This window comes from Gorilla gorilla, chromosome 19 (genome assembly GCF_029281585.2).
Source record: "Gorilla gorilla gorilla isolate KB3781 chromosome 19, NHGRI_mGorGor1-v2.1_pri, whole genome shotgun sequence".
In the NCBI taxonomy this organism is placed as follows: Eukaryota; Metazoa; Chordata; class Mammalia; order Primates; family Hominidae; genus Gorilla; species Gorilla gorilla.
The window spans coordinates 76,869,735-76,897,191 of record NC_073243.2 but is presented as its reverse complement, the minus strand read 5'-3'; the positions used below and the strand labels follow the sequence as shown (position 1 = coordinate 76,897,191).

At 37.8% G+C, this 27,457-nt stretch overlaps 1 protein-coding gene across 2 annotated transcripts in view; it reads right to left on the bottom strand.

Annotated features, from left to right (window-relative positions):
• Positions 1 to 27,457, bottom strand: part of CDH6 (cadherin 6) — a 136,347-nt gene that overhangs the window by 28,919 nt on the left and 79,971 nt on the right. For both annotated transcript variants that reach the window (XM_019013674.4, XM_004058997.5), the window contains exons 3-5: positions 5,735 to 6,029; positions 2,581 to 2,700; positions 359 to 526 (exon numbers count right to left, since the gene is read on the bottom strand). In XM_019013674.4, coding sequence (XP_018869219.1) covers positions 359 to 526; positions 2,581 to 2,700; positions 5,735 to 6,029 — 583 coding nt within the window. The remainder of the gene's footprint in view (positions 1 to 358; positions 527 to 2,580; positions 2,701 to 5,734; positions 6,030 to 27,457) is intronic.

The following is a 27,457-nucleotide window of genomic DNA, read 5'->3' as shown; positions in this document are numbered from 1 at the left end:
TTAAATTCACAAAACATAAAGTCAAATTTTTTCCTAACAAATTGCAGCATGCTTGTATACATATGTTCTGCATGAGCAGATTTATGTCTGTGGTAGTTTTCTTAATAAGGAGAAATGAAACAATGATGTTGCCTTTACAACAACAGCAGAAATCACTCAGCTAATTACCAATAGAGGAACATAAATGTTCACATTTCCTGAGTGTATGCCATGTTGTCAACTCATTTTTAATAAAAGTACCAGTTCTTCTTAAGTCCACTAACTTTGACAATAATGATGACAATGGAAAATAAAAATTCTTAAAGTTCGAGTTTTATAAAAGCACATTGAAGAAATTCATTCAATCAAATGTTCCTACTCTGGGGGAATCGGGGAGGGTTGTCGTTGACATCAGTCAGTGTGATGTTCACGGTAGTGGTCCCAGATAATCCTCCCATCTGGCCGCCCATATCCTTGGCTTGAATCACCACTTGGTACTGCTCCCTGTTTTCTCGATCCATGTTGAGCAAAGCTGTCTTGATAATACCTGTGGATGTGAAATTTAAGAGTGCAAAGGGATGCATTAAGAATACTTTATGGAATCATTGATTTATGCAAACAAACATAAACTGTCACCCACAATATGCAAAATGCTATGCAGATGTCATGGTGATATAAAAATAATTATATGCAGCTTTTATACTGAAGGATATTACAACCACACAGGGGAGATAGATACATTAAAAAAAGCCTGTAATACAAGGAGAATAAAAATAAGTACAAGTCAGATTCTGCAATAGTATAGACTGTTAAGGGTTATAAGACACTCAATATTATAATTACATTATGGATGTATAAACATTAAGTGTTATAAGATGACACAGCAAAATCTAAAATGGCTGGTATAAAGGTATACTATAATATGCTTGATAAAAGACATTTAGGTGAATTATGAGGAAATTGTTAGGAAAGCCACATACTTGAACTGACTGTTGAGTTTCCCATTATGGATTAGCTAATTATCCCTCAGATACACCTACCATAATGAATGCTCTGAGGATTTTCTAAATTGTAAAACTATGGTCTTTAGAAAATAGAACATCAATTCTCTCATAATGATCATCTTGTATGATTCTAGAGAATTTTGGAATTAAGGTTCAAGGTCTTTCAGACTTTTAGAATTCCTAAAGCTGACCGTGAACTTTAGTTCAACTGGCCCCAATGGCAACCAAAATTTTTAAGTTAGGTTAAATTTATCTCTGTTGTTAGGTTGTTATAAAATAGTTAAAGAACTTCTAAAAGTCTGCCCAATTTCTATGTAAGGTTTATGCTTAAATTAACTTTCTTTCAAATTTCACTGGAGAAGCCTTTATAACCTTCTGCAGAAACACATTCTAGTGCTTAACAACTAATGAAGCAAAAATATCTTTTTTAAAATTTTTAACAAGAATACTTCAGACAACAGGTCAATTTTATTCCTATAGTCCTGCCTTCAGTGAAAGTGCAGCTGCTTTCTGTTCTCCAAATAATAGTACTTCTCTATTTAAATACAGGAGATCACCTCAGCCTTTTGTCCTTTAAGTTGAATAATTCTAATTTTTCATTCTCATTGTTTTTCAACTCAACATTTTCTTTCTCCTTGGGATTCTTTCCAAGTTCATTGCAGCACTTAACACAGAGATTTCCAACTGGATGTGGGAACCTAGGGAAGTTTTGATTTCTACTAAGAATAATGGATGTTTAAAAAATGTATAAAAGGAAATTGACTCATTATGATAAAAATATGTGTACAGTTTACCATACAATACAAATGATATTTGCTAAAAACAAATCATTATAAGATAGGTTGCTACTTTGTGGAGAAAATACAGAAAACAGAAAAATGAGATGTTGAAAAGAGGATTCCAGATGGCATTTCACTTTGATTAGGACTCCATCAGTTAGGATGGGCTAGACAATGATGTGATAACAAACAATGCAAAATCTTAGTGGCTTCGCACAACTAAAGTTTATTTTTCACTCATGCTCTGAGCAGGTAAGCAGGTAGCTTTGTTCACCATACCACTCAGACATTCAGGCTACAGACTACACCTCAACATTGGTTTCCATGATCACTGTGGCAAGGGACAGCAATGTGGCAGATTGTGTACCAGCTTTGAAAATTTTAATTAGAAGCGACTTGTATCATTATCACATTTTATTCACCCAAATAAATCACATGGCTACGTCTAATTTCAGAGCAGAATAGAGAGACACAATCCTACTAAATAATTAGAAAAAGAAGATTCTGAATATCTGTAAACAGGCCAATACTATCAAAAAGGGGTTTACCTTTTAGCTTCACCCCAAACTGGAAGAAAACTAAGGCAATGCATAATTTTTCTCAATCTACTCCATAGAAAGGGTGGGTGAAAGATTCATTGCCAGATTTTTTGATTAAAATGATTCAGATGTCATGTTTACAAATATATCATTAGTGTTTGGTGGATGTATGCAAGAAAATCCAATCACATTGATTATTTTTATTAAAAAATATGCTAGCTCAGCTGAGCATGTCAATTAAAATTATAGATTATAAAAAGGAAGATCAAAAAGTCTAACCTGTTTCTGATTCAACTGAAAAATAGGGCTGTCCCTGTAGAATACTGTAGACAACTTTAGCACTGTTCCCATATGTTGGATCATCCGCGTCCGTTGCAGTGACTTGGACAACAAATGTACCTGTAATGACAGAAATATAAACTGAAAACACATCAAGAGTTCATATCAATCTTTGACACACACCAAAACCAGCATGATCTTAATTTTGTATGGAAATATCATGCTGAGGAAGTCGAGAACTTTGGTAGGATGCTGGGTGAAAAAGGATTGGATTCTTTAAAGAAATACAATCAACATTTAGAAATATTTTAAGGATTAGGTTACAGAGAAGCATGGGAATGATCATGACTTGGGGTGGAACTGATTCCAACCCATCTCCAATGGCGGGATTTGACTGGACTCTTGCTTTAGTGATTCTTTCGAGCTATCCAGGACAAAGTCAATCAGCATCTTGCTTCCTTTGTCCACAGGAATTAATTTAGGAATTGTCCAATCAGGGGCCACTCATGATTTTGATGGAAATTCTGTCATAGATACTCTTTTTCTTGGACCATAATGTGCTGATATACATTTGCAGCAGCTATTTTGTGATCTTAGAAATGCTAGCCTGAGGACAAAGCTGGATAGAATAGAAAATCACAGAAAAACAGCTAGAACTCAGATCAAATCCTGTCCAAAGCCCACTTTACTTTTGGACTTAAGTAATGTGACAAATAAATACTTATTTGTTGTTGTTTAAACTAGTTCGAGTTGGATTTCTTGTTACTTACCAATAAAAGCATCCTAAATGATAAATATATCTGATAGTTCTAAACGGTTGAAAGACCTTGAAACTTAAAGAATGTAGTTATGGATTACATAAAGAATCAATGAATTGGAACAGCAAAGCACAAACATCTGGAATCTGCAATTCCAAAAGGTCATTGTACTTAAATATACAAAGAAGGCTATTACATTTCAGATCAGCATTCTTATTTTAGACACCACAGTTGCCTAATAATCTTCAAAGTATTCCTAACCCCCTGAAATTCCACATAAATTTTCATGTGTATGCCTACGTGTCTATTTCACTGAGGAGAAATTCTGTAGATTTTATATGATCCTCAAAGGGCTCTGTGACTTCCCGAAAGGATAAGAGTCTCGGATTAAGATCACTTAATGGCTGTTTTTTGTTATTTGTATCAGATAACCAGTAAGCATACTGCTGGAGTTCCCCTTTCCATGAAAGGGGTAGGTAAGTTACATCCAGGGAATATTAGGAATTCTACATTGCTTTTGTAGTATATAGCCAATTTCACTTATTGAAGAAATAGATTGTAGTATGTTAGGGTTGGATGCCCTGAATGTATAGTGCTGATGCACAAAACAGACCACCCACCGTTGTAATTTGGCAAGGGAGGTGGGGAGACTGAGAACATCTTATGATTTTAGGGTGAGAGTCAAGTCAACAAACACTCAAGTTCTTATTTAACATTAACACAAAATTTGATTGCTTTAGAATATGATATCTGGACATTTTAAATGTCTATTCATTGCCAGATATTGTACTAGGGACTCTGCACTTGTTTTCTCATCTAATCCTCACGATAGCCCTTTGGAGTTGACATTTATTATTTATTTTTTCAAGATACAGAACTAGAGGATCAGAGAAATCAAATAATTTGCCCAGGGCTACACTGCTGGTTCTTAGTGGAGATAGTTTCAAATTCAGTTCTGTTTGATACCAAAGTCCATTTTTGCTCCCATGCTGTTGTCCCACTGCCTTTATGTAATTTCTTGAAGATGCCTTTCTATAATCACAATAATGAGATATCAATTAAGGATGATGAATATCAGCATAACTGTGTCTGTGTGCAAACTGAAAAAAGCCTTTTTATTTTTCTCAAGACATGTTACTGTCAACTACCCCTAAATGTCTGTAATACAAATTTAATTCTATAATGGCTTCAAAAGTGAATGGCACCCCCTAGAGTTGTGCAGTGCAATACCTGCATATCTGGTTACAGTTGCCCTGAGTGGTGCTGATGAAGAGATCATTCTTCATGAATTCTTCTCCCTTTTACCACATAGAGGAGAAATTTTTTTCCTAACAAATTTAAAGAATGCCATTCTATTGCTGCTATAACCAGTGAAGAAGAAGAAGAACAAACAAAATTCCAGTCATCTCCCTCTTTGCTTTGTGAGGCTTGCAATTTTTGTAACAAAACAAAGTGGCTTCAAATAATGAGAAAAGCAATTTCTTCATAAGAAAAATGTACATGTTTTACAACGATTTCCATGGATTTGTTATTTTCTATGTCTTGGATCTGTGAACTACAATGTCTCTTGATATCTAACTGACTGAATCATAATAAAGTTAATATGTAATTTCAGCCCTTTTGAATTTGACAGAGTGAAAATAAAAATAATCCTTTATATAAGTAGTTTAAAATTTGTCAGTGTCTCCCATGAAGTATTTCAATGTGGCTAAGAGTGATGTCAGTAGAATTCTTTTTCTTAATTTAAATCCTGTTTACTTCTCTCAATTTAAACAAATTAAATCCACTACTTATTTAAAAAAGTAGTGGTATTGTGTAAAAAATATTAATTCACTCTATGTATGTTATGAAAGTCTTCATTTCCACCATGTAGTAAAGGATCCACTCCCTAGACATAACGTGCCTATTGTTTATGGATTAAAAAAAGTTCTTTGATCTCCTTCCCAAACATACAGTTACTAGTTACTTAAAGCAACGATCACTACTTTTTAGACTGGATTGTAAATGTAAGCTTTTATCTTCTATTTGGGAGATTGTTACTTGGACCCTAACACCCACATAGGCTAAGAGAAGTGGAGAAGGTTGCTGTCTTTCAGCCCAAGAAAGAGAATGGGCATTTAGGGTGGGAGAGAAAGGAGATGGTCTCTCTTTCAACCTCCCACTGCCCCCCTGCCACTTTTCAGACCCTCTTTAGAGGAAATGTTGTTTTTAAAATAATCACAAAATGAGACTAGAGAAATATTAGGAAACATATGCACTTACAGAAAGGACATACATGGATTGAAGAAGTTAGCATCTAAATTCATGCAGTTCAGTACTTTGAGCTCGTGGGATTCCTTACTCAGTGGATGCACTAGGGGAGAGCCAGCTTTTGGCTGAAGTCACGTCTCACTCACCGACATCAGACATTTCAGGGACAGTGGCTGTGTAAACCTCCTTGGTGAATATTGGTTCATTGTCGTTGATGTCATGGATCTTGATGATGAATTCAGACTCGGGCTCCACGGGTCTCCCTGTCCTTCTGTTTATAGCTTGAGCTCGAAGGATGTAAACGGGTTTTTCTTCCCTGTCCAGCCTCTTGGTGGCCTGTATGTCGCCTGTGTTTTCATTAATAATGAAGAGATCTCCTGCTCCATCTCCTGAAAGGATATATTTAAGTGATCCATCTCCTCTATCCTGGTCTGAATGTAACTAGTGTAGAAAAAAAAAAATTAAAGAAAGTAAAAGTCAAGCATGTGGTTCTAAACTGTTTTTGTCTTTTTGGTGCATGCTACATTAACTTTTATTAAATTATTTCTAAGGAATACAAGTTTTTTTTTTGTTTGTTTTTTACTATTTACATAACCTCTTAATGGTAAATACCATTCATTAATGAACATGTTTCCTTATAATCATGGAATTTTTCAGAACTGGAACACAGTTTGGGAGAAAATTTAGTAATCTTTATTTTGAAGAAGGGAAAACAAAAGGCAAGAGCAATAGCAAGGTGGCCAAGGACGTATTAGGGTGGCTGGAATGAGACTCTTTTCACGATTTTCCTATTTTTCACTACAGCTTTCACACTCCACTAATACACTCTTGCCCTCACTTGCATGTACACAAACGTATTAGGGAAGCAATATCCTATTTAGAAAAGGACTTTGATTTTTGAATCAGAGAGACTTGGGTATATTCTATTTCTACCTTACATTTATTATCTTGGTGAATTTAGGGAAGCTTGGCAACCTCCTTGAGTCTTTAGTGATAGAGATTATAACCATTTTTTTCTGGGAAGATGTGATATTTATTTATTTATGAAATTCAACTCGAAGCATTTGAGAAATATCCTAAGTGCTGCCAAGGGCAATACCTTGAAAATCACCTGACTAGATAATTTACAGGTCACTTGGAACAATAGCATTTCATATTTATACTTTAGTATAAGATAGGAAAGGACCTTCTAATAATTAGAGCCAACCTAAAATTGAAATAGTCTGTCTTACGAGTGGTGAGTTCCCTGCTCCTAAAGGTAATTAAGCAGAGACTCTGATGACTAATTGTCAGTGAAATGGGTTTGGGTAAAAGTTGGAATTAAATGAATACTAAGGATACCATGGAAATAGAAGATGAGAATCCTAACTTGGATAAGTAGTCCATGTTTCCTTTCCCAGAGATTATATCCACAGTGTTGATTTCCTATTGTTTCCTAAATTCCCTTTTTCCCACCCAGCAAAAGGTTAGATGATACCTTTAGATGGTACCTAGACCTACTGTAGGTCTATAGGACATATATACACACACACATACATATATATACACACACACACATATATATACATATACACACATTTATATATATACACACACACATATATATGTATATGTATATATCTGTATATATATGTATATATATCTGTGTATATATATGTATATATATCTGTGTGTATATATATGTATATATATATCTGTGTGTATATATATATATATATATTCAGTCTGCAGGTTTTCAGATAATTTAACCCTATTTGCAAATTTTCAAAAAGTGCTTTTTATTGAGAAGGACTATTTATAAACCCCCAGAGTTTTAAGCATCTATGGTATATAGAGAAGTTAGTGTTAGTGGGAAGGCTGCTGCTCTCTACCTTGTTTCAATTCTGTCTAAACGGAATATGGGCTATGCTACAACAACAGCAACAACAGCTACGCCAAGTCTTTCTCTTGTTGATTAATACTGCACAAAATGCTCGGAGAAGCATTACACATTTGAAGATAGACTCTTAGGGCAAAAAGAGACTTTAAAAATAATCTAACCTAGTCTAAAAGTGTATTCCATGTAATATCATTTACAGGAAGTGCTGAGGGAAAGAAATACTTTATATACGGCCTCTTTCTTAGAGTCACTGTTAACATGTCAAAGACTCTGAATGTCTGCAGTTTGAAACTACATTTGATTCTGTGTAATCTAGTTTTCCCTGTCTTGTTTAAAGAATCCTTTTTGGGTGTAACTTATATCGATATCCCCCATACCAGTTTTCCAAAAAAGATACTTTGGGAAACATGAACTAATTTAAAATCCATCATTGTAGAGTCAAGAAAACTGAGAATCCGGTGCGTGCTATGTTTCCAAAATCACACAGCTCATGGGAAAAGAGTCTGAAGATTAACTCTTGAGCGCAGGAAGAGGCTTTATAGATTATTTGATGCAACTTCCTCATTTTTAGAGGTAGAGAAACCGTGTTTAATGTAACACAGCAAAAGCTAGTTAATCGTGGTGTTTGGGGAAGAGAATATTATTCATATAATTAGTAGCCTTGAAAGCAATTTGGCAGAAATAATGGAAGATAAATTCGAATGGGGAGGAAATTGCTTAGAAGTGAGATAAATGCAATCAGAAATGTAAAACAAGAGCATCCCATGATTTGAGTGATGGGATATGCTAAGGAAACGCTGAAACCATCATGACACACAAAGAGCCACTGGGGAAAGTTTAACTCTCCATCGTCAAATTCGAATGACTGAAGAGGCTCTTAAAAAGCTATTTCATTAACCCATGAGTAAGGAAACCAATGTCACCACCTGGCGGATCCTTGCTCTAGGGCAGCTGTGGTCAGCAGCCTGGCACAGTGCGGGGGGCATGGTCCTAGGCATGAGCCATGTTCATTCTTTTTCACTCAGCAAGTGTAAGAACACAGCAGAGTCAATTAACCTCCCTCAGCCAGGATTCTTATCTGCAAAATGAGGATAATAAGAGCTACAGGGCGAGGCTGTTGTGAAGATCTAATTGAAGACCACATGCAAATAGGACATTAACCACCATGTAAACATGCAACAAAACCATAATATGGGTCTTATAAATTACAAAGTGCCTCCCAACTTTAAGAGAGTGCTATGGTTATTTACTCTTAGTTTATAATCAGCATGTTTTTTCTCCTATTTTGACTTTGAGAATTTTGTTTTGAAGACTTTGAAAACCCAATTTTACAGACACATGGTAACTCTAAGGTAAAATCTGTGATCAAAAGCCAGTATTCTTTAACCGGGCGGTGGGGGGCAATTGCTATCTTTACATGTGATTTATTATATTCTGCATTCCCCTGGATTATACACTCTCCTCCACTAGTTCTTTCATCGGTTTCAGTATGTAATTGTTGCACACTTAATAGGTGAATTCCACATCTGGTTACAAGATTTATTCAGGTAAAAGTAATCAGAAATGTATTTTTAGCTGTCAGGTGAGACCATTTGGATGACTTATAGAACAAACACCCGAAACAATGTTAAAGGGCAGAGGAGACGTTAAAGAAGAGTGAGAAGAGTGTGAGCAAGGGTTGCTTTGCAGATCACAATTCTGATTTATCAATATTTGAAAACTAGTGGGAAAATGTATCTCTTCTCTTTGCATTGTCTGATAATAAAGCAATTTCACTTCCTCCGCCTTCCTCCCTCCAAAGTGCATTTTCTGGGTCTGACTGAGTACACGGAGCAGAAACCTCCCAAAGCCTCTGCTTTTTCTCCCCACTCTCCTCCTCTGCCATCAAACTCCCCTGGGGCCAGTTCTTTTCTTGGGAAAAAAAGGAAACATAAGACATCAGTGCCTGTGAAAGTGGTGGTGAAAATCAGACAGGGGTTTATTGAGCACTTAGATTTTAATTGGATTTTTTCTTTTGTGATGTCATCCATCATGGCCACTGTAAAAGACAGAAGTTAAACAACAACAAATAAAAGGTTGTAGGCTGCCCAAGGCATGTTTTTACTAATTTCAGTTTAATGTGGCTGTTCCATTAAGTTTAATCATCTGGTTCACTTTTAACGATTCACCATCAAGTAAGAATTATCCACTTGCCTCAGAAAGTCACATCTCACCTGTCGCTGGTAAGACTTTCTACTACTGTACCTGCAGCATTTTGTGCCAGAGGGAGCTCTTGGTCTTTGTCTGTTTCCTCTGTTGATTTTTAAAATGTATTTATTTATTTAGAGATGGAGTCTCACTCTGTTGCCCAGGCTGCAGTGCAGTGGCGCGATCCCGGCTCACTGCAACCACTGCCTTCCAGGTTCAAGCGATTCTCTTGGCTCAGCCTGCCGTGTAGCTGGGATTACAGGCACCCGCCACCACACCTGGCTAATTTTTTGTGTATTTTTAGTAGAGACAGAGTTTTACCATGTTGGCCAGGCTGGTCTCAAACTCCTGACCTCAAGTGATCTGTCCGCCTTGGGCCTCCCAAAGTGCCGGGATTACAGGTGTGAGCCACTGCGCCCATTTTTTTTTTTTTTTTTTAATACAGCATCTTGGCAAATAAACACAGGGATTTTTGGTTGTAGATGTAGCTCCATGGTGGGTGGGACCAAAACCATGGCAGCATCTTTGCCTGCTGGGTGTTGTGGTTTCCTGGGGACACAGCATGTTTTTACACGCTAAATGTGCCGAATTCCAACTTGACTTTAAATCAAATTCAAAGGCATAAGAAAGATTTTTAGTGGTCTATGAAGCCAGCTAATGCTGCCCTATTGCTCTCATTTCCTGTGCGTCCCCAAGTCACCATCTGAGTCAGTGACCAAATGCAATCTCCGCAGCATATGCATTGTTAAGACAGAAAACAGTCCAAACAATGTTGGTGAGGGTGTGGAGAAACGGGAACTCTCATACACTGTTGGTGGGAAGGTAAATTAATTCAATCTCTATGGAAAACAGTATGGAGATTTCTCAGAGAACTAAAAGTAGAATTACCATTTGACCCAGCAATTCAGTAAATCATTCTGTAATCTATCCAAAGGAAAAGAAATCATTCTATCAGAATGACACCTGCATTCATATGTTTATCATAAAATCATTCACAACAGCAAAGGCATGGAACCAACCTACGTGTTCACCAACAGTTGACTGGATAAAGAAAATGTGGTACATATACACCCCAGAATACTACAAAGCTGTAAAAAAGAATGAAATCATGTCCTTTGCGGTAACATGGATGGAGCTGGAGGCCATTATACTAAATGAACTAACACAGACACAGAAAATCAAATACCACATGTTCTTACTTATAAGTGGGAGCTAAACAAAAAGTACACATGGACATAACATGGGGAAAATAGACTCTGGGACTCCAAAGTGGGGAGGAAGGGAAGTGATGGCTGAAAAATCACCTACTGGGTACAATATCCAATACTGGGGTGATGGGTACACTAGAGGCCCAACCCCCACCATTACACGTGTAATACTCACATAACAAGTGCATGTACCCTCTGAATCTAAAATAAAAATTAAATCAAAGAACCCCCTCTCCCCCCAACAAAAACAATCCAAACAAAAGCTTACCTAGATGACACACATAGGAAAGTACCTACAGCAGCCTTACGTGGGCTTAGAAAAGGTATGAAGTGATGTTTGGCTAAAATGAAAAATTGAATTATGGCTAAGGACTTGCATGGTGTAGTGCAAATGTAATGTTGCTCTTTAAGAAATGTTATGGTTGCTAATCTGAGCTATTATAAGACAATTAGAGAACAGTGGTGTTGAAAAGATGCTGTCTGGGATTGAGGGAGAGAAACAGGAATTACAGCAGAGAGAGAACATCTTTGTGTTAAATAGGTGGAATGTTACTTTAAATTAGCACAATAAATCAAATTATGACAAATTGAGGCTTAACTGCATCAATATCTATGTATATGTATAGATGTCTGCATGTATACATACATCTTTATATATAATGCATGTATACATAATGCTAATAAATAAACTTAGTGTTGTGAAGGCTGGGAAAAGGTTGTTGGGTAGAGTTTATATCAGGAAGAAATTGAAACTTGCTTGAAGTGCATGGCAGGGATTAGAGTTGCTCCCGTTTTAGAGATTATAGGATTAGGTAAATCAAAAGTACATTTTAATAAAATTCCATATGACACACTTTATTCTGCTGTATTTGAATGTTAATAATTTGGCATGAGTTAACTAATTTATATGTGATGATTATTTTACCAATTAGAAAGCTGATGGCAGCATATGATTGTGGCAGGTTCCCAGCTGTGGGTCAGCTGGGTGTGTGGCTGTTCAGCCCTGTGATTCAGTTTCCACATTGTAATATGTGTGAATGTAAAGGGTGCAACTTCAGTGTCCCTGGTTTAGCAGGAATTGGCTTGCTCTAGTCCTATTTTTTTCTTTTTTCCACAGGTTGCAATGTAAATGAGGCAGTGACCTGGTTTCCACCAGGGTGATGAGAACAGTGCCCAAGGGGATGGCAAGCCACAAAGTGGAAGGAACCCAGGTTCTAGAATAACCTCATATCTGACCAGCCTGTAATGTGAAAGAGGAAAAAAAGACATTGCACTTCAACCATTATGTTTTTGAAGTTTTGTTGTTGTTATTGTAGTTCTGCGTTGACCCTAACTCAGTGGTTCTCAAAGTGCGGTCCCTGGACCAGCCACATTGGCATTACCTGGGAACTAGTTAGAAATGCAAATTTCTGGCCCCACCTACCTCCAGAATCAGAAACTCGGGGATGCCCACCAGTGCTGTGTTTTAAGAAATTCCTTAGGTAGTTCTGATGAGTGCACAAGTTTGAGAGCCACTGCCTTAACTAGTACAACCATAATAGTTACAAGCATGGACATAGGCAAGGGAAAGAGGTGAGTGTAAATTTACACAATGTACTCATCACATAACCTTGGGGAACTTAGTTAACCTCTCCAGGCCTTCATATCCTAATCTATGTGATGGGAATAATAATAATACTTAATTTACAAGTAGGTTTCTCGGACAATAAATAAAATAATGTATGTAAGATGCTTAGTAGAGGGCCTACCTCAGAGAAAACCTTCAATAAATTACTCTTGAATTCATAAACACCAAATATCCAAAGGTGGATTTTGGGAAAGTGGTGGGATTTGGATCTGAATTCTGACTTTCCTATTAATCAGTGAAATAAATTAACTGATCTTAGTCTCCATTCAGTCCTAATATAGAACTGGAAATGATTAACTTTGCCTCCTCTATCTGCCCCTTATATGCTGGTATCCTGTAGGCCTGTGTCTTTGGTCCTTGTCTCCCTCCTTTCACATGCTCTCCCCACATGAGATCCTCTATCTATTTTCATGGATTCAATTGCTATCTCTGTACCATCAGTGCCTAAATCTATCTGTTACCCCAGGGAAGAACATTTTCTTGAGATCTGGAGTCAAGAATATAGTCACCTCTTAGGCAAGTCTCTTAGACAACTTACACGCAGCACATCCAATACTGACCTCATCACCTTCTCTGCAAATCATTTTCCTCCTCTCATCTCTGTAAAAGCCACCAGGGAGTCATCCTAGGCCATCCCCTCTGCCACTATCCCCACATTCATTAAGCCACCAACTCTAGTCAATTCTACCTCTTACGTATATCTTGATTCACCTACTTTTTTCCTTTTCCCATTTTCACTGCTGTCACCCTGGTCCATGCTACTGCCTTTTCTCATTGGTCTATTGCAAGGAGGCCCTCCAAACACACACCCAGGCTTGCTTTCTTTAGATTTTCCTTTCTGTAACTAGATCAACTTAAGAACAACACCAACTCTGAAGATGCCAGTCTCCTCTAATTAAATTCTGCAGTGTCCTCTTTACTCTTGGGATAAAGCCCTCATCCCCACCCCTTCACGTGGCCTCCAAAGCCCGGCACGGCCTCTGCTCCTCCTGTCTTTGGCTTCATCAGCCATCGTTCTCCCCTTAACTCTCCTGGTTCCAGCCATACCCTACTTCTTGCAGTTTCTTGAAGATAACATCACTCAGTAGCTCTTTCGTAGCTACGCCTTCTTGCATGTGGTTCCCTTGACATCAATCCGTTTTAATATCCTCACCTAGTTAAGCCAACTCCTCTGCCAGGTCTGCTTAATCTTAATCACCTCAGAGAAGCCTTCCTTAAGCTGCTGGTCTAAGTTAGAGTCTCCTCCTATATGCAATCAATTCATTCCCCACTTAGCCATCAGCACATTCTATTGTTGCTGATGATGTGTTTTACAGCTGTTTTCCAAGCTAGATTGCAGGTTCATAAAGGAAGGCACCAAACCTGTCTAGGTCACTTCTGTATCCTCAGAGCCTGATATACAGGCACTTTATAGACACTAATAGTCAATGATAGCAAGGAATGAATGAAAGACTAAATAAATGAATCTTGTAAAAATTAAATTGGATAAGATATCAATGATCAGTGAAGGTTTCTGGCACATAGCAGACACTCAATAAATCTTAGTGTCCTCTATCCTCTTTCTTGACTTTAGGATAATTCTGTAGATCAAAAATATACATTCCTGAAATTGCCAGATAATTTATCAATTACTACTAAACATTAGACACATGGTCTAATCTGACCAATCTGAGGAGGTAATTCAAGTTATTGCCTCAGACCTGAAAGCATTTCTTTAATAACAAATTCAACTTCAACACAATAGTAAAGCCAACTTGTATTGGATTTGTTGACAAAAATGGACCAATTGTAAGTACATTGAATTCATTGACCATCATAAATACATTGGGTACTGGGTCAGGAGTCATCTGTTAATGGTGAAAAAGCTGCAAGATTTTACTGAACTATATTTCAAGTATCCTCCTGTTGCAGCAACTAAAGAGAAATGCTCCATTTCGTGGAAACATTATTTCATAATAAAATAATTTAATTCTATCAACCACAACCATTTAAAAACACTTATCGGTCTGACCAGTTGCATAAGCAATGAATAAAAGCATCTAAACTCTGCCTTCTATAAACTTGCCATTTACGTTGGAATAAAATATACAGAAAAAAGCAGAAATTAGACACTTTACTGTTATTAGGTATTAGGATTCACAAGGTAAGTAAAAAGCTGGAGAATAGCATAGAAGGAACTTGTAAGTTGGAGAAGACCGAATCAGGGAATGTGAAATCTCTTTGATGGTTTAGGAAGACTTCTTGGAGAAGCTTAGACTACTGATGGGAGAAAAATGATTTAGCAACCGATATGAGCACATGGCACGGTTTCAAGGCTCAGTGTGGGAGAAAATCAGAAGAGGCCTTGAGTATGTGCCTGGGGTAAGAAAAGCCATAAAGTCAGCAAAAATAGAAACACTCCTTCCCATAAGTTGCAGGGTCACATATTTTCTCACACTGCACTCAAACATGCAAGGAAAGATGCAGCTTCCTTATAATTATTTTTGTTTATAGCTTTTCCCTCAAGCTCTAGTGCCATTGAGGATTAGAAGCTCAATACAGGTTGAATATCGACTCAGTAATTTAGTGCAATCCCAATAAAATCTTCCTGATTCAGTAAACGGTCTCTTTAGGATAAATCTCAGTCTTTCTGGTTTCTTTCTCCTCCTGCTTTGCTCCTGATCCAGTCCGAGATGACATCTGCATGTATGAAGGAGAGGAAGCCACATGGCCTTCGCCAGTGAGGAATTTGGGGGCTTTTGGAGCCAAGGATAGTCCTCATACTGCCCTCTGATCCTTTGGTCTCTAGAGAATCTCTCTTATGTATTACTTTCCTCAGTGGCATCTGTGGTTCTGGCAGATCATGACCTTTGCTCTCCAGTGATCAAGGTGAATAGCTACATCTCACGTCCCTCACTGGCATCACATACTGCCCTCGAGGTCTGGCTATGTCTTCTTTGTCACCCTTAGCACATGTAGTCCTAGCTACAGGATTGCTTTGTCCTTCTACTGGACCATCTATTGAATCAATCCACCCCCTTCTTGTTCTGGAGAAGCCCAGGAAGGCTCATGGGAATGAAACAGGGCTTCTCCCTCACCATGTGATCGCCCCAGGGCAAGTGGGAAAAACCCACTCTGCTTTCACCTTTACCCAAACCTTGCCACTGTTCCACCCTGTGGATTCAGATTCATGTGTCTCAGGGCAGTAGAAATAAGTCTTTGTATGTGTTATTTGACAGCCAGGAATGTGAAGTTCCTTGGTTTCGGGAATGTTCTACCATATAAACTTCAGTAGATGGAAGGGCCAATTCCTAGTAGAAACCCCATTGAGATAGCTGGGGTGGAAAAATGACCTACATGCCAGAGCATGCTGCAAGTAATGCTTGGTGACTACATTTATACATGGAATTAGTGAGTTTTATTTTGGTTGGCCAGCTTATTTCTTGATCTACAAAATGGGCTTGAAAAGGATCTAGAAAATAGGGCCGGGCACAGTGGCTCATGCCTGTAATCTCAGCACTTTGGGAGGACAAGGTGGGTGAATTGCTTGAGCTCAGGAGTTTGAGACCAGCCTGGGCAACATGGCAAAACCCTCTCTCTACCCAAAACACAAAAATTAGCTAGGCGTGGTGGTGCCTGCCTGTAGGCCCAGCTACTAAGGAGGCTGAGGCAGGAGAATCGCTTGAACCCAGGAGGCGGAGGTTGCAGCGAACTGAGATCGTGCCACTGCACTCAAGCCTGGGAGACAGAGTGAGACTCCATCTTAAAAAAAAAACAGAGAGAATCTAGAAAATCTATTTTTCTGACAAAACCTGGGATCAGGCTGCCTTCATATCTCATGTTCTTTTTCTATTACACCATGTTGGCTCTTATGACCCCCCAAATTTGTATTTTCCTATATAGTAGAAATGATTTAATTGATTTTTATAATGGTGTAAATATTTTATCTTTAAAGTCCTCTCTTTTGTGATTCATCATCTGGCAATTGGTCTGACTGGGATTTGGAAAAATGATAATAGCAGACATTTGTTAAGCCCATACCATGGGCCAGGACATGACCTGAACTGGTCACAAAGATTACATAATTTGTTACTCATTATGATTCTATTCTTATCCCCTCTTAAGTGATGAGGCAACTGAGGCAATATAGGAGGTAAATCACTTCTCAGCATGGCACGATGAATAAGAGCAAGATTTGAGTCCAGGTGGCCTACTCTATTAACCACAACACATTTTTTTCCCTGTGTTTTTACATTTAGTTCTGTAAACATTCATTAAAGGCTTACTCTGTACCAAACAATATTTTGAGTTACAACGAATTATCTAATTCAGTGTTTTTCATTCTCTGCTCTATTGGCATTTTGGGCTAGGTAACTGTTTGGGGAGCTGTCCCATACATTATAGGATGTTCAGCAGAGTCCTTTGTCCCTACGTACTAGGTGCCAGTAGCGTCTTCCCAAGATGTGACAGCCAAAAATGTCTCCAGATATTTCCAAATGTCCCCTGGGGTCAGAAAATTGAGAACATTGATCAAACTTAAATCTGTCTGTCTCTCTCTCTCTCTTTTTCCTTCCATCCATCCATCCATCCATCCATCCATCCATCCATCCATCCATCAATCCATCCATCCTTCCATCTTTCTTATCAATGTGTACCTTGTGACTTTTAAAATACACTTAAATAATACCATAAGGGATCTGTATTTGCAGAGATTCAGCATAACCCTACTCAATTCAATTTTTTATTTTTTATTACATTTAATAACCCCTGAAATAGACCTTGTGTCATGTGGAGGAGAATGTTTGACAAAGTGCTAAAAGCAAAAGAATTTTAAGCCTAAACACAGCAGAAATTTACTAATTCCCTTGACAATTATTTTTTACACTCAATACCTTGAATTTCATGTCAAAAGTACCAGAGCAACTTAAATGAACAAAACTTTAGAGTGATAATAGTGGTAGTAGGCAGACTAATGCACCTGCTCCCCCAAAGATGTCCATGTCCTAATTCCCGGGACCTGTGACTGTGTTTCCTCACATGGCAAAAAGGACTTTATGCATGTGATCAAGATAAGGATTTTGAGATGGGGAGATTATCTTGGATTACCCAGGTGAGCCCAAGGTAATTGCAAGGGTCCTTACAAGGGAAAGAGGGGAGAGTTGGAGTGAGAGACGGAAATGTGATGATAGGAGCCAAGGACAGAGAGAGAGAGAGAGAGAGGAAGAGAGAAAGAGAGAGAGAGAATTTGAAGTCGCTATGCTTCTGGGCTTGAAGACGGAGGAAGGCGCCATGAACTGAGAAGCCAAGGAATGCAAGTGGTATCTAGAAGCTGGAAAAGACGGGAAATGGATCCTTCCCTGAAGCCTCCATAAAGACATCTTGCAGACACCTTGATTTTAGCCCAGTGAAACCCATTTCTGACCTCCAGAATTATGAGATGATAAATTTATATTGTGTTAAGCCACAAATCTGTGGTGACTTGTTACAGCAGCAACAAGAAACTAAGACAGTAGCTCCATATTTCTGAAATTCAACGTGAACTGAAACTGCGTGTGGTCCTTCAAGAATCCCAGTGGAGGAGGGAGGAAAACTAACCCTTCCTGAACACTTTACTGTGTATCAGGTACTGCAAAAATGGTTAGTGTGTTGCATGCATTAATTCTCACAATGACTCCAGGGGGTAACTTTTATTTTCTCCATTTTTTTCAGATTAGGAAACTGAGGCCAGAGAGATTAAGTAATTTACCCAAAGGTAAGCGCAGAGCCAGAAAGGATACCAAGGCCTGCCTGACTCCAAAGTCTATTCTCATTCACATCAAAGCAACCCTCCCCACACTGATTATAAACATTTCTGTATTCATTGTATTTATTATCAGACCCCAGGCTAAGTTATTTGTAAATTCTACTGCCACAAATGATACAAGCTATAATAAATGTTATTGTTCATTCGGGATTCGTCAATTAAACAAATGCCTTTTAGTTTATTAACTGCATAAAGTTATTTCCCCAAAAAGGCATTGTTTACTGCTTTATGCTTGGCTTTTGAAGTCCAAGGTCCCTCTTGCCTTGGCAGACTGTGACATTAGTCTCAGCTCCTGCTTAGTCTAACATTTTCATTTTCAGAAAGCCAGTGGTAAATCAACCTGAGAGCCAGATCCCAGTCAAAAATTGATTTAGTAAGGCATTGTAACTCACCAGTTAGAATGCTACCTTTTTGCTTTATAGTGTAACCTCTTCAGCAATCACCAAAAAAGGACACACACACACAAACACACCCCACACACACACTCCCCCAGCCCCCTTTCTCTTTCTCCCTCTCTCTCTCTTTCTCTTTGACACATATGCCTTGGAGGAGAGTATCAATAGATAAAATGCAGGCATTTGAGATATAATAATTCAAAGGGCAGAAATTTAAAAAAAATGTGTTCCTTAATAGCAAATGGACTTTTTCTAAAACATGTTCTTCCTGAAAGGTAAAAAATATGTTGGATATTATATTCTTTTATGTTGACTTTTACTTAGGATCTAAAAAGTTAAAGCTATGTATCTCTATAAGACAAATGACTATTTTTTACTTGAATTCATAACTCTCAAGCATCCTGTATGTGCACCACAAATGATGAATAAATTGAATTCTATAACCTCTCATACCATCAGGGAATTAATAGCAAATGATTCTAGGAAAGAAGATAATGAGCTCATTTATTAGTTTTTTTTTTTTTGCTTGGGAACCAGCTTAGATTTCAAAAGCTCTCCTCATCCTCCTCATTTTGAAAGCTCCCTTTCTCCTTTCTCTGTTGTCCTTTTTCTTCTCCTCCTCTCCTCTTCCTCCTCCATTTCAAAAGCTCTCCTTCTCCCCCTCCTCCTCTTTCAGTTAAAGAAACCAACTGAAACACTAGCAAAGAGAAATTCATACTATCTGACGACCCCGCTGGGGAAAGTTTCCTCACTGCAATGTCAGTGGCATGAAATTTGTGCTCCTCTCCCTCCCACGTATGTCATTGTTTCATTTGCCCACTGTATCTGAAATACTCTCTGCTACTTTAATATCTTAATAATGTGATATAGGGAAAGAGTATCAGACTTAAACCCCTCAAGAAAGCTGAACTCTAGCCTCAGCTTTGGTACTGTGCTGGCAATGGCCCTGGGGTCCCTGAACTCCTCTGAGCTTGTGTTTGCTTACACGCAAAAGGGATGAATCATGTTCAACTAGAGAGTGGTTATGTGGATCCCCTGAGAAAGTTCAACTAGAGAGTGGTTATGTGGATCACCTGAGGAATGCTTGTACATGTGACAGCATTTTATAAGCTGTAAAGCTCGACACAATGCGAGACAATATTATCATTGCTCCCTATCTTCACTACAAGTTTTCTGCCATGAAACTCTGCTAAAAGATAATCTGTGATGACTCGTAGCCTGCCAGGGAATACTTTCTCTTGTGTTGAATTCTCTTTTCTCTCTCTCCCATCCTACACCTTCCCCTTTTTCAGGTGTTAATTGCTGGTTTGCGTGGCAGTCAAGATTTCAACGGCCACATTATCATTTTAAAACTCAGGGAAGCGATGTCTACTGTTGAAAAGGAAATAAAATGAAATGAAGTACCACCACTCAACTTTGCCCAAGTCACTGAATTTTCTCGATTTGACTTGGAGACTCTCTTTTCCTTTAAGAGGCAAGTGGATTGGTAATCAGCAAGATCATAGCTTTAATACAAGCTAAATAGCTGCCCTTTGTTTTTTCTTTTAACATGATATATGCGGTTGGGAGGATAGACAGAACAGTCAAGGCACAAACAGCATAAGAAAGTACAGTTGACCTTTGAACAACATGAATTTGAACTGTATGGGTCTACTTATACTTAGATTTTCTTCTCCCTCTGCCACCCCTGAGGCAGTAAGACCAACCCCTCCTTCTTCCTCAGCCTCCCCAACATGAAGGCTATGAGGATGAAGACCTTTATGATGATCCACCTCTACTTAATCAATAGTAAACATATTTTCTCTTTCTTATGATTTTCTTATTAGTTTTTATTATTATATATATATTTTTTGAGGCAGGGTCTCACTCTGTCACCCAGGCTAGAGTGCAGTGGCATGATCTTGCTCACTGCAGTCTTGACCTCCCGGTCTCAAGAGATCCTCTGACCTCAGGTAGCTGAGACTACAGGTGCATGCCACCACGCCTGGCTAATTTTTTGTAATTTTTTCTTTTTTGGTAGAGATGGAGTTTTGCCATGTTGCCCAGGCTGGTCTGGAACTTCTGGGCTCAGGTGATCCACCCACCTCGGCCTCCCAAAGTGCTTGGATTACAAACATGAGCCATTGTGCCCAGCCATGATTTTCTTAAAAATATATTCTTTTCTCTAGCTTACTTTAAGAGTACAGTATATAACAATATAACATACACAATATGTGTTAAGGCGGCCAGTCAATGGTAGGCCATTTGTAGCTAAGTTTTTGGGGAGTTGAAAGTTATACAAGAATTTTCAACTATGCAGGTTGGTGCCCTCAACCCTTGGGTTGTTCAATGTTCAAGTATAATGCTTTTCTTATTTCCTAAAGGGGAACTTTGCTGCCTGGGGGATGTTGATCCTCATTGACCCCTAATACCTCTGACCCCTCAAAAAGCCTCATGCTCTAGAATAATAAGGAAATGAGCCAGATTTTTATGTTTCACAATTTATGAAAACAAAACAATCCAGCATGCTAAAGCTTTGTGTAACTGTATTTTAAAGCAGGATTTTCTCTACATTTCCTCTTTCGTGCTTCTTTTCTGATTTGTACTCATAAGTAGTAGAAAGCATTAAGATGAGATTATTTTCCAGAAATGATTGTTTTCTGTGAGAACTCAAAATATGTTGATTAAAAGATATATAGTTGGTTAAAAAAAGAATGTTATTACATAGAATTTTTCTGTCCCTATATTATCACATTTCTCTCTATAGCTGATATTTTTGTGAACCGTTGCAATCAACAATCTCAGGTTTTAAATGATTTCTCTTTTGCTGAACACTTGAATTGTCTGTACAATGTAGCTTCTTAGCAATTTTAAGAAAAAGAAATTTGTTTTCCATTGGCCAAATCTGTTTGCCTTTTTCTCATTTTGTTTCAAACTTTCTTCTACCGAGACCCTAAATAATGTCTGATTTTAATTTGTAAAAGTCTCAAAGGAACCAGCTTTCATGATACAATATTATTTGTTATATCTTTTCTTATTTTTCTTGTTAGTTTGTGCACGGACCACCATGTTGTCTTTAGTTCCCTTGTTTTGCACTAAGGAAGTTTGAGTTTTCTTCTTTTGTATATAAAATATTTGTGCCATTTTGATATGAAATTTCCAGAGGTAGTTTTCATAGAAAGACTTTCATAACACACTTGGTTTATATGTTTACTATCTAAAACATCCTTGAACTTTAAAGACATTAGATTTTCCATTGTTAAGCTAATGCCGCAAAACACTATCAAAGATATTCATATCAAACCACTGCATCAATCAATTGGGAGGCACAGAAATCAAATGTCAACATGGAGACTATAGTTAATATAATACTGTATACTTAAAATTGGCTAAGGGAATAGATCTTAAATGTTCTCATCACACACACACAAATACACATACACACAAATGGTAACTATGTGAGGTAATGGATATGCTAATTAGCATGATAGTAATCATTTCACAATGTATATCAAAATATCATATTGTACTCCCTAAGTATATGTAATTTTTGTCAATTATACCTCAATAAAGCTGGAAAAATTGGAAGGTAGTTTTTAGATAACAAGGTGGTTTTTTAATATTCTGTGCTCACTGTAGCTTAATTCAAGTAGTATTTGGCTGTTTTTATGTGCAAAAATATGTGCTAGGCACTATTGGGTATATAAGCATGAGTAAGACATGTAGGCTAGGGTCTTGCAGAGTTTGCAAAGATGTAAGTATTCCAAAGTTTGCATTCGATATCTGAAGTGCTAATTGAAAGAGTAGGCCTGGGATCCAATTTGAAACACTGCTCAATATATTTAAGGTCAAAGTTCAACCTTAAACAAAGAATTAATGATTCTGCTCTTAAAAAGGTGAAACATTCAGGGTAATTAAATAATTAAATCAACAGTAATTTTCTCACAATAGAACTTTGGTTCAATTATATAAGGGGATTATGATATTAATCCTAACTTAACTGTGATAACGATTCCTATTTAAAACCTTATTATAACCCAAGTGAAAAGATCATTTAAAAAATTGTTGGGTGCCTTAAACTTTCTTATTACAAACAAACAAGAGTTGACCGGATTCTATAATAACATTCATGGCAATTGAAATAATATAAACCCCAAATTGTACCATAAAGTGATGATGTTTTCAAATGAAAGGATAAATATCCTTAAATAGAGAGGAATCTACCAGTTGCCAGGGATCATCAAACAATGTGAGGTGTCATGTGCATATTATTTTTCTTATAGTTAGAATAATAAAGGCAACTTCATATTTTTATATAAACTCATGCCCCGAATTGCTGTTAATGCATCAGACTCAGCTGCCTTCACTGCTTTGGCAGCATCTTCTGACCCACAATACTTGGCTTCACAACATTGGCCATCAGTGGGATCACCTGTTCACCTTCGGCTCTTCTTTCTCTCCATTTCACCTGTTCTTTGAAGGCACACTTCACAGCAGGGCACCTTCCCTCCTTACGCGGATCTTGCTTTAGTTCCTTACTGGTAAGTGTGATATGTTGGGCCCCGTTCTAAGCCTTTTCTATGTATTAAGTTATTTAATTCTCACCTCAATAATTTTATGACTCCTTTCATTTAACAGTTGAGGAATCGAGGGGGCACAGGGAGATTAAATTACTTGCCTAATATTACACACGTAGTCAGAAGTGCAGCTGAGGCTGAAACATAGACACTCTGCTCATGCTATGGACTTCTATGGACTTACACTCTCTAGCAAGTAATTGTTGAATGAATGAAAAGCACTTTCTCTCCAAATCTATTCCAAAAAGACCATAACTGAGATAACTTCTTCAACTACCTTCTTAACTCCAATCTCCATTCCCTCTAGTGGGCATTAAATCCCATATTCAGAGTGATATTTCAAGCTTTTTATTATACCCTTATCACTGCCCTCAAGTCCTTTGAAACACACCAACTCACCTAAAATATTTATTCATATTTTTTATATGTATATATTTTAATCTTTTAAAATGCCTCTTTTTTTGTGCATATATATTCTCTGTGAATAAAAAACTGGAAGAAATTATAAATGCTTTCCCTGGGAAATATTTTGGCATGCTTCTTTGCTTCTTATTCCAGGTCACATAATTTCAAATTTGACTCCTTACATGGGCCTTTGAAAATACCCATTACTTTTACTTATGTATTGATAATTGTGATAAAAAAGCTCTAATTTTCTTACGGGAAATTCTGTACTTCTTTTTGATCTTCAATTCTAGATGGAAAGAAAGGTTTGCAAAGAACACTGATGTATTTAGCATGTTCATGACGGTTACATTTTATTGTCGTCTTGGTAACTGGCAAAATAAAAGCTTGTAGGAAGATGGGAGTTTGCACCCAGCAGCCTACACCAGCACACACAGAGTTGCCCCCTCGAGGTTGCAATGGCACTTTGACATCTAAACATAATCTCCTAATTTGATGAAGGCTGTCAAAGGGAGGACCCCTCCCGTATGTCTGTTTATTTTTGGTAAATGTGGGTGGAACATAAGGAAGACATTTTAAAATTTGGCTAGAGAGGTTGAGGCCTCTAAAAGTTAAATGTATAATTCTGGTTACAATGTATTCTTGGCTTTTCATATCAATGGAAATGAAAAACACCCGTGGTTTAGGAATCTACTGATGCTTGATTACAGTAAGTCAGGAATTTATTATCTGATTTTTGAAATAAAATCTAGTCAAAATTAAAATTAGGGATTTTTGTTCTACCAAAAAGAGACATGGACTCACATGTTCAATGCAGCATTAAATTCACAATAGCAAAGACATGGAATCAACCTAGGTGCCCATCAATGGTAGACTGGATAAAGAAAATGTGGTATGTATACACCATGGAATACTATGCAGCCATAAAAAAGAATGAAATCATGTCCTTTGTAACAACATGGATGCAGCTGGAGGCCATTATCCTAAATGAATTAACACAAGAACAGAAAACCAAATATGGCATGTTCTCACTTATAAGCGGGAGCTAAACATCGGGTACTCATGGACGTAAGGATGGCAACAATAGGCACTGGGGACTACTAGAGTGGGGAGGGAGGTGGGAGGGAGAGGAGCAGGAGTTGAAAAACTAACTGTAGAGTACTATGCTCAGTACCTGGGTGATGGGATCAGCCGTACCCCAAACCTCAGCTTCACGGAATATAATCAGCTAACAAACCTGTACATGTACTCTCTGAATCTAGAATGAAGTTGAAAACAATTAGAGATCTTGATTTTAAAAGAAATGTAAACTAGGATGTTGGCATTCAGCTTATTTATATTCCTATCTGCTACTACAGAACCATATTATGACAAAAAAATGAAGAACTCTGGTGCAATCAGTATCTACATGGTTTACTAATACTACGAACAAGTTATGCTGATCAATAAAGAAATACTTAACAATGCCTATAGAATAGATTCAAAGGGCTGTGCCCAAAATGAGCACGGGAGCCTCTCTAACCTTGCAACAACTTCTACCTCCGTTTAACTTGTTGGAGTGTGGAAGTAACAGCTACAGTGGGAACAAAAAGGATCCAAACTCTTCACTCTTTTCTTTACTTTGACTCCTTGTTTATTTATTTATTTATTTGAGACAGAGTCTCATTCTCTTGCCCAGGCTGGGAGTGCAGTAGCGAGATCTCGGCTCACTGAAACCTTTGCCTCCCAGGTTCAAGTGATTCTCACGCCTCAGTCTCCTGAGTAGCTGGGATTCCAGGCATGCGCTACCACGCCCGTCTAATTTTTGTATTTTTAGTAGAGATGGGGTTTTGCCATGTTGGCCAGGTTGGTCTCGAATTCCTGACCTCAAGTGATATGCCTGCCTCGGCCTCCCAAAGTGCTGGGATTACAGGCGTAAGCCACGTGCCCAGCTCGATCCCTCCATTTTGTTCAACAAACTAAATTCAAGCAGGAGGCTCTAGGATTCTACAGGCATGATGAAATGGAAGCTGGAGGATCTGGGATCGGTTCCTTGTGAGACTTTCTCTATTACTCTGCTGTGCGGCTGGCCAGGGTAAGAGTTGCCTTGGGTTTATGATCAAGGCCAGACATTCTAACTTTTCTGCTTTCCACATGAGCTACTGTGCACAGAGGGAAGTTTAAGAGCCAGAAAATTGCTGCTATACAAGACGTTTTCTTAGTATTAAATAGCAGATTGAAACTTTTGTCATTAAGAAAGTGAAATCAGTTGGTTTCACTTTCAGTGGAAACAAATGAGGATTATTGCCAATAATGGCTGTTGAGAAGTTACTTCTAGAAATATTTTCTAAGAAGTATATCCAATGAGCAAGTGTATGCATGCACTTTCTCTTAAATATGCTAACTCATAGAAACATAAAAATGTTAGTTAAATGGCTGAGCATTAAATTTAAATGATGAAGAAGAGAGATGTGCCCAAGGCACTTGCCCTGATTCAGGGAGAAAAGATTATTGCAGGTCATTGAACAAGAACGGAAGTTTAGAGAGGGTTATCAAGGGAAAGAAAAAGACGCTTAAAAAAAAATCACAATGACCAGAAAGATCACTAATTGCATATCTACTTTTAAAATGCTCACATGTAATAACTATTTTGAATACCACTAATGTGTTCTGGAAATTAAAAAGTAAAAGGAATGTGCATAACAATAAGGCAGACATTCGTGCAGCTCTTTAAAAGTAGCCTTTAAAAAAAATTTTTTTTTCTCTACCTTTGGGTTTCACACAATAGATTCTCAATAAGTATTTGTGGTATTGCGTAGAATGCAATCATTGAACACCAACGCATGTTCCGGGTTTTTTTCACTTGTGCTTCAAAATGGCTTTGCAAAGTGGACATACAGGTGAGGGTATGTAACTGAGTAGCTAGGTGGTCAGGCAGTATCGTCTGTCGGGGTCTTAGCAGTGTGAGACAATGGCCTGAAATACTTGACTGCTCTGAGCCTTAGTTTACTCATCTGTATGGAAACAATACCCATGCATTAGGGTTACTGCGAGGATCCAATGAGATAACCCACTTGAAGCACTTAGGACAGGGTTTAGAACAAAGTAATGCTCAGAAAATATCAGCTATGACGATGCTTTCATCGGACATTGCTATATGAAGCAACAAGTGGTTCAGAGACTCGCTGAATCACGCATGGAATTAGTGCCAGGAGGTTTCTATTCTTCAGCTTATGCTCTTTTTAGGAAAAAAAAATTAGTGTAAGAATTTAAAAAAGCAACATTTCAACGATGGCATCTTTTAAGTAACCTTTCAGAACGGATAAAATATTGCTTCATGTTTACTAATTTGGATCATGTAATTATAGTAACAAATAATTGCTCATTTCTAATTTTAAAGGTGTGTATGGCTGACAACTTTTATTTTTATGGTCCGTTAAAACGTTACTGTCTAATTATCTTGAGAAGAGTGGCTTCATTGAATTGGGTAGACGTTAATTTTAAAGACTGAGGATAAAGGCATATTGGGAAAGCCTGTACATTAAGGCCTCAAATAGAACCCACATTTTCATAATATTTTTAAAAAAATACAGCCTATCAATTTTTTTGAAAATTGTCCCCCCAAAACCAACACCAACTTCCATCAGAAAATACCTTTGAAAGTATACAGTTTATTAAATTCCATAAAAACAGATCTTCTGGCATGTTACTAAAAGTAGAAGCACCTCGAATGCGTTAGTGGAGGCTGGTCTTATGTATACATTGTGTGGAAGGAGGGGTTAAAGAACATTGTGGAAGATAAAATGGAGCAGATGGGAATTAAGTGTTGCTGTAGCTGTTGAATGGTACTG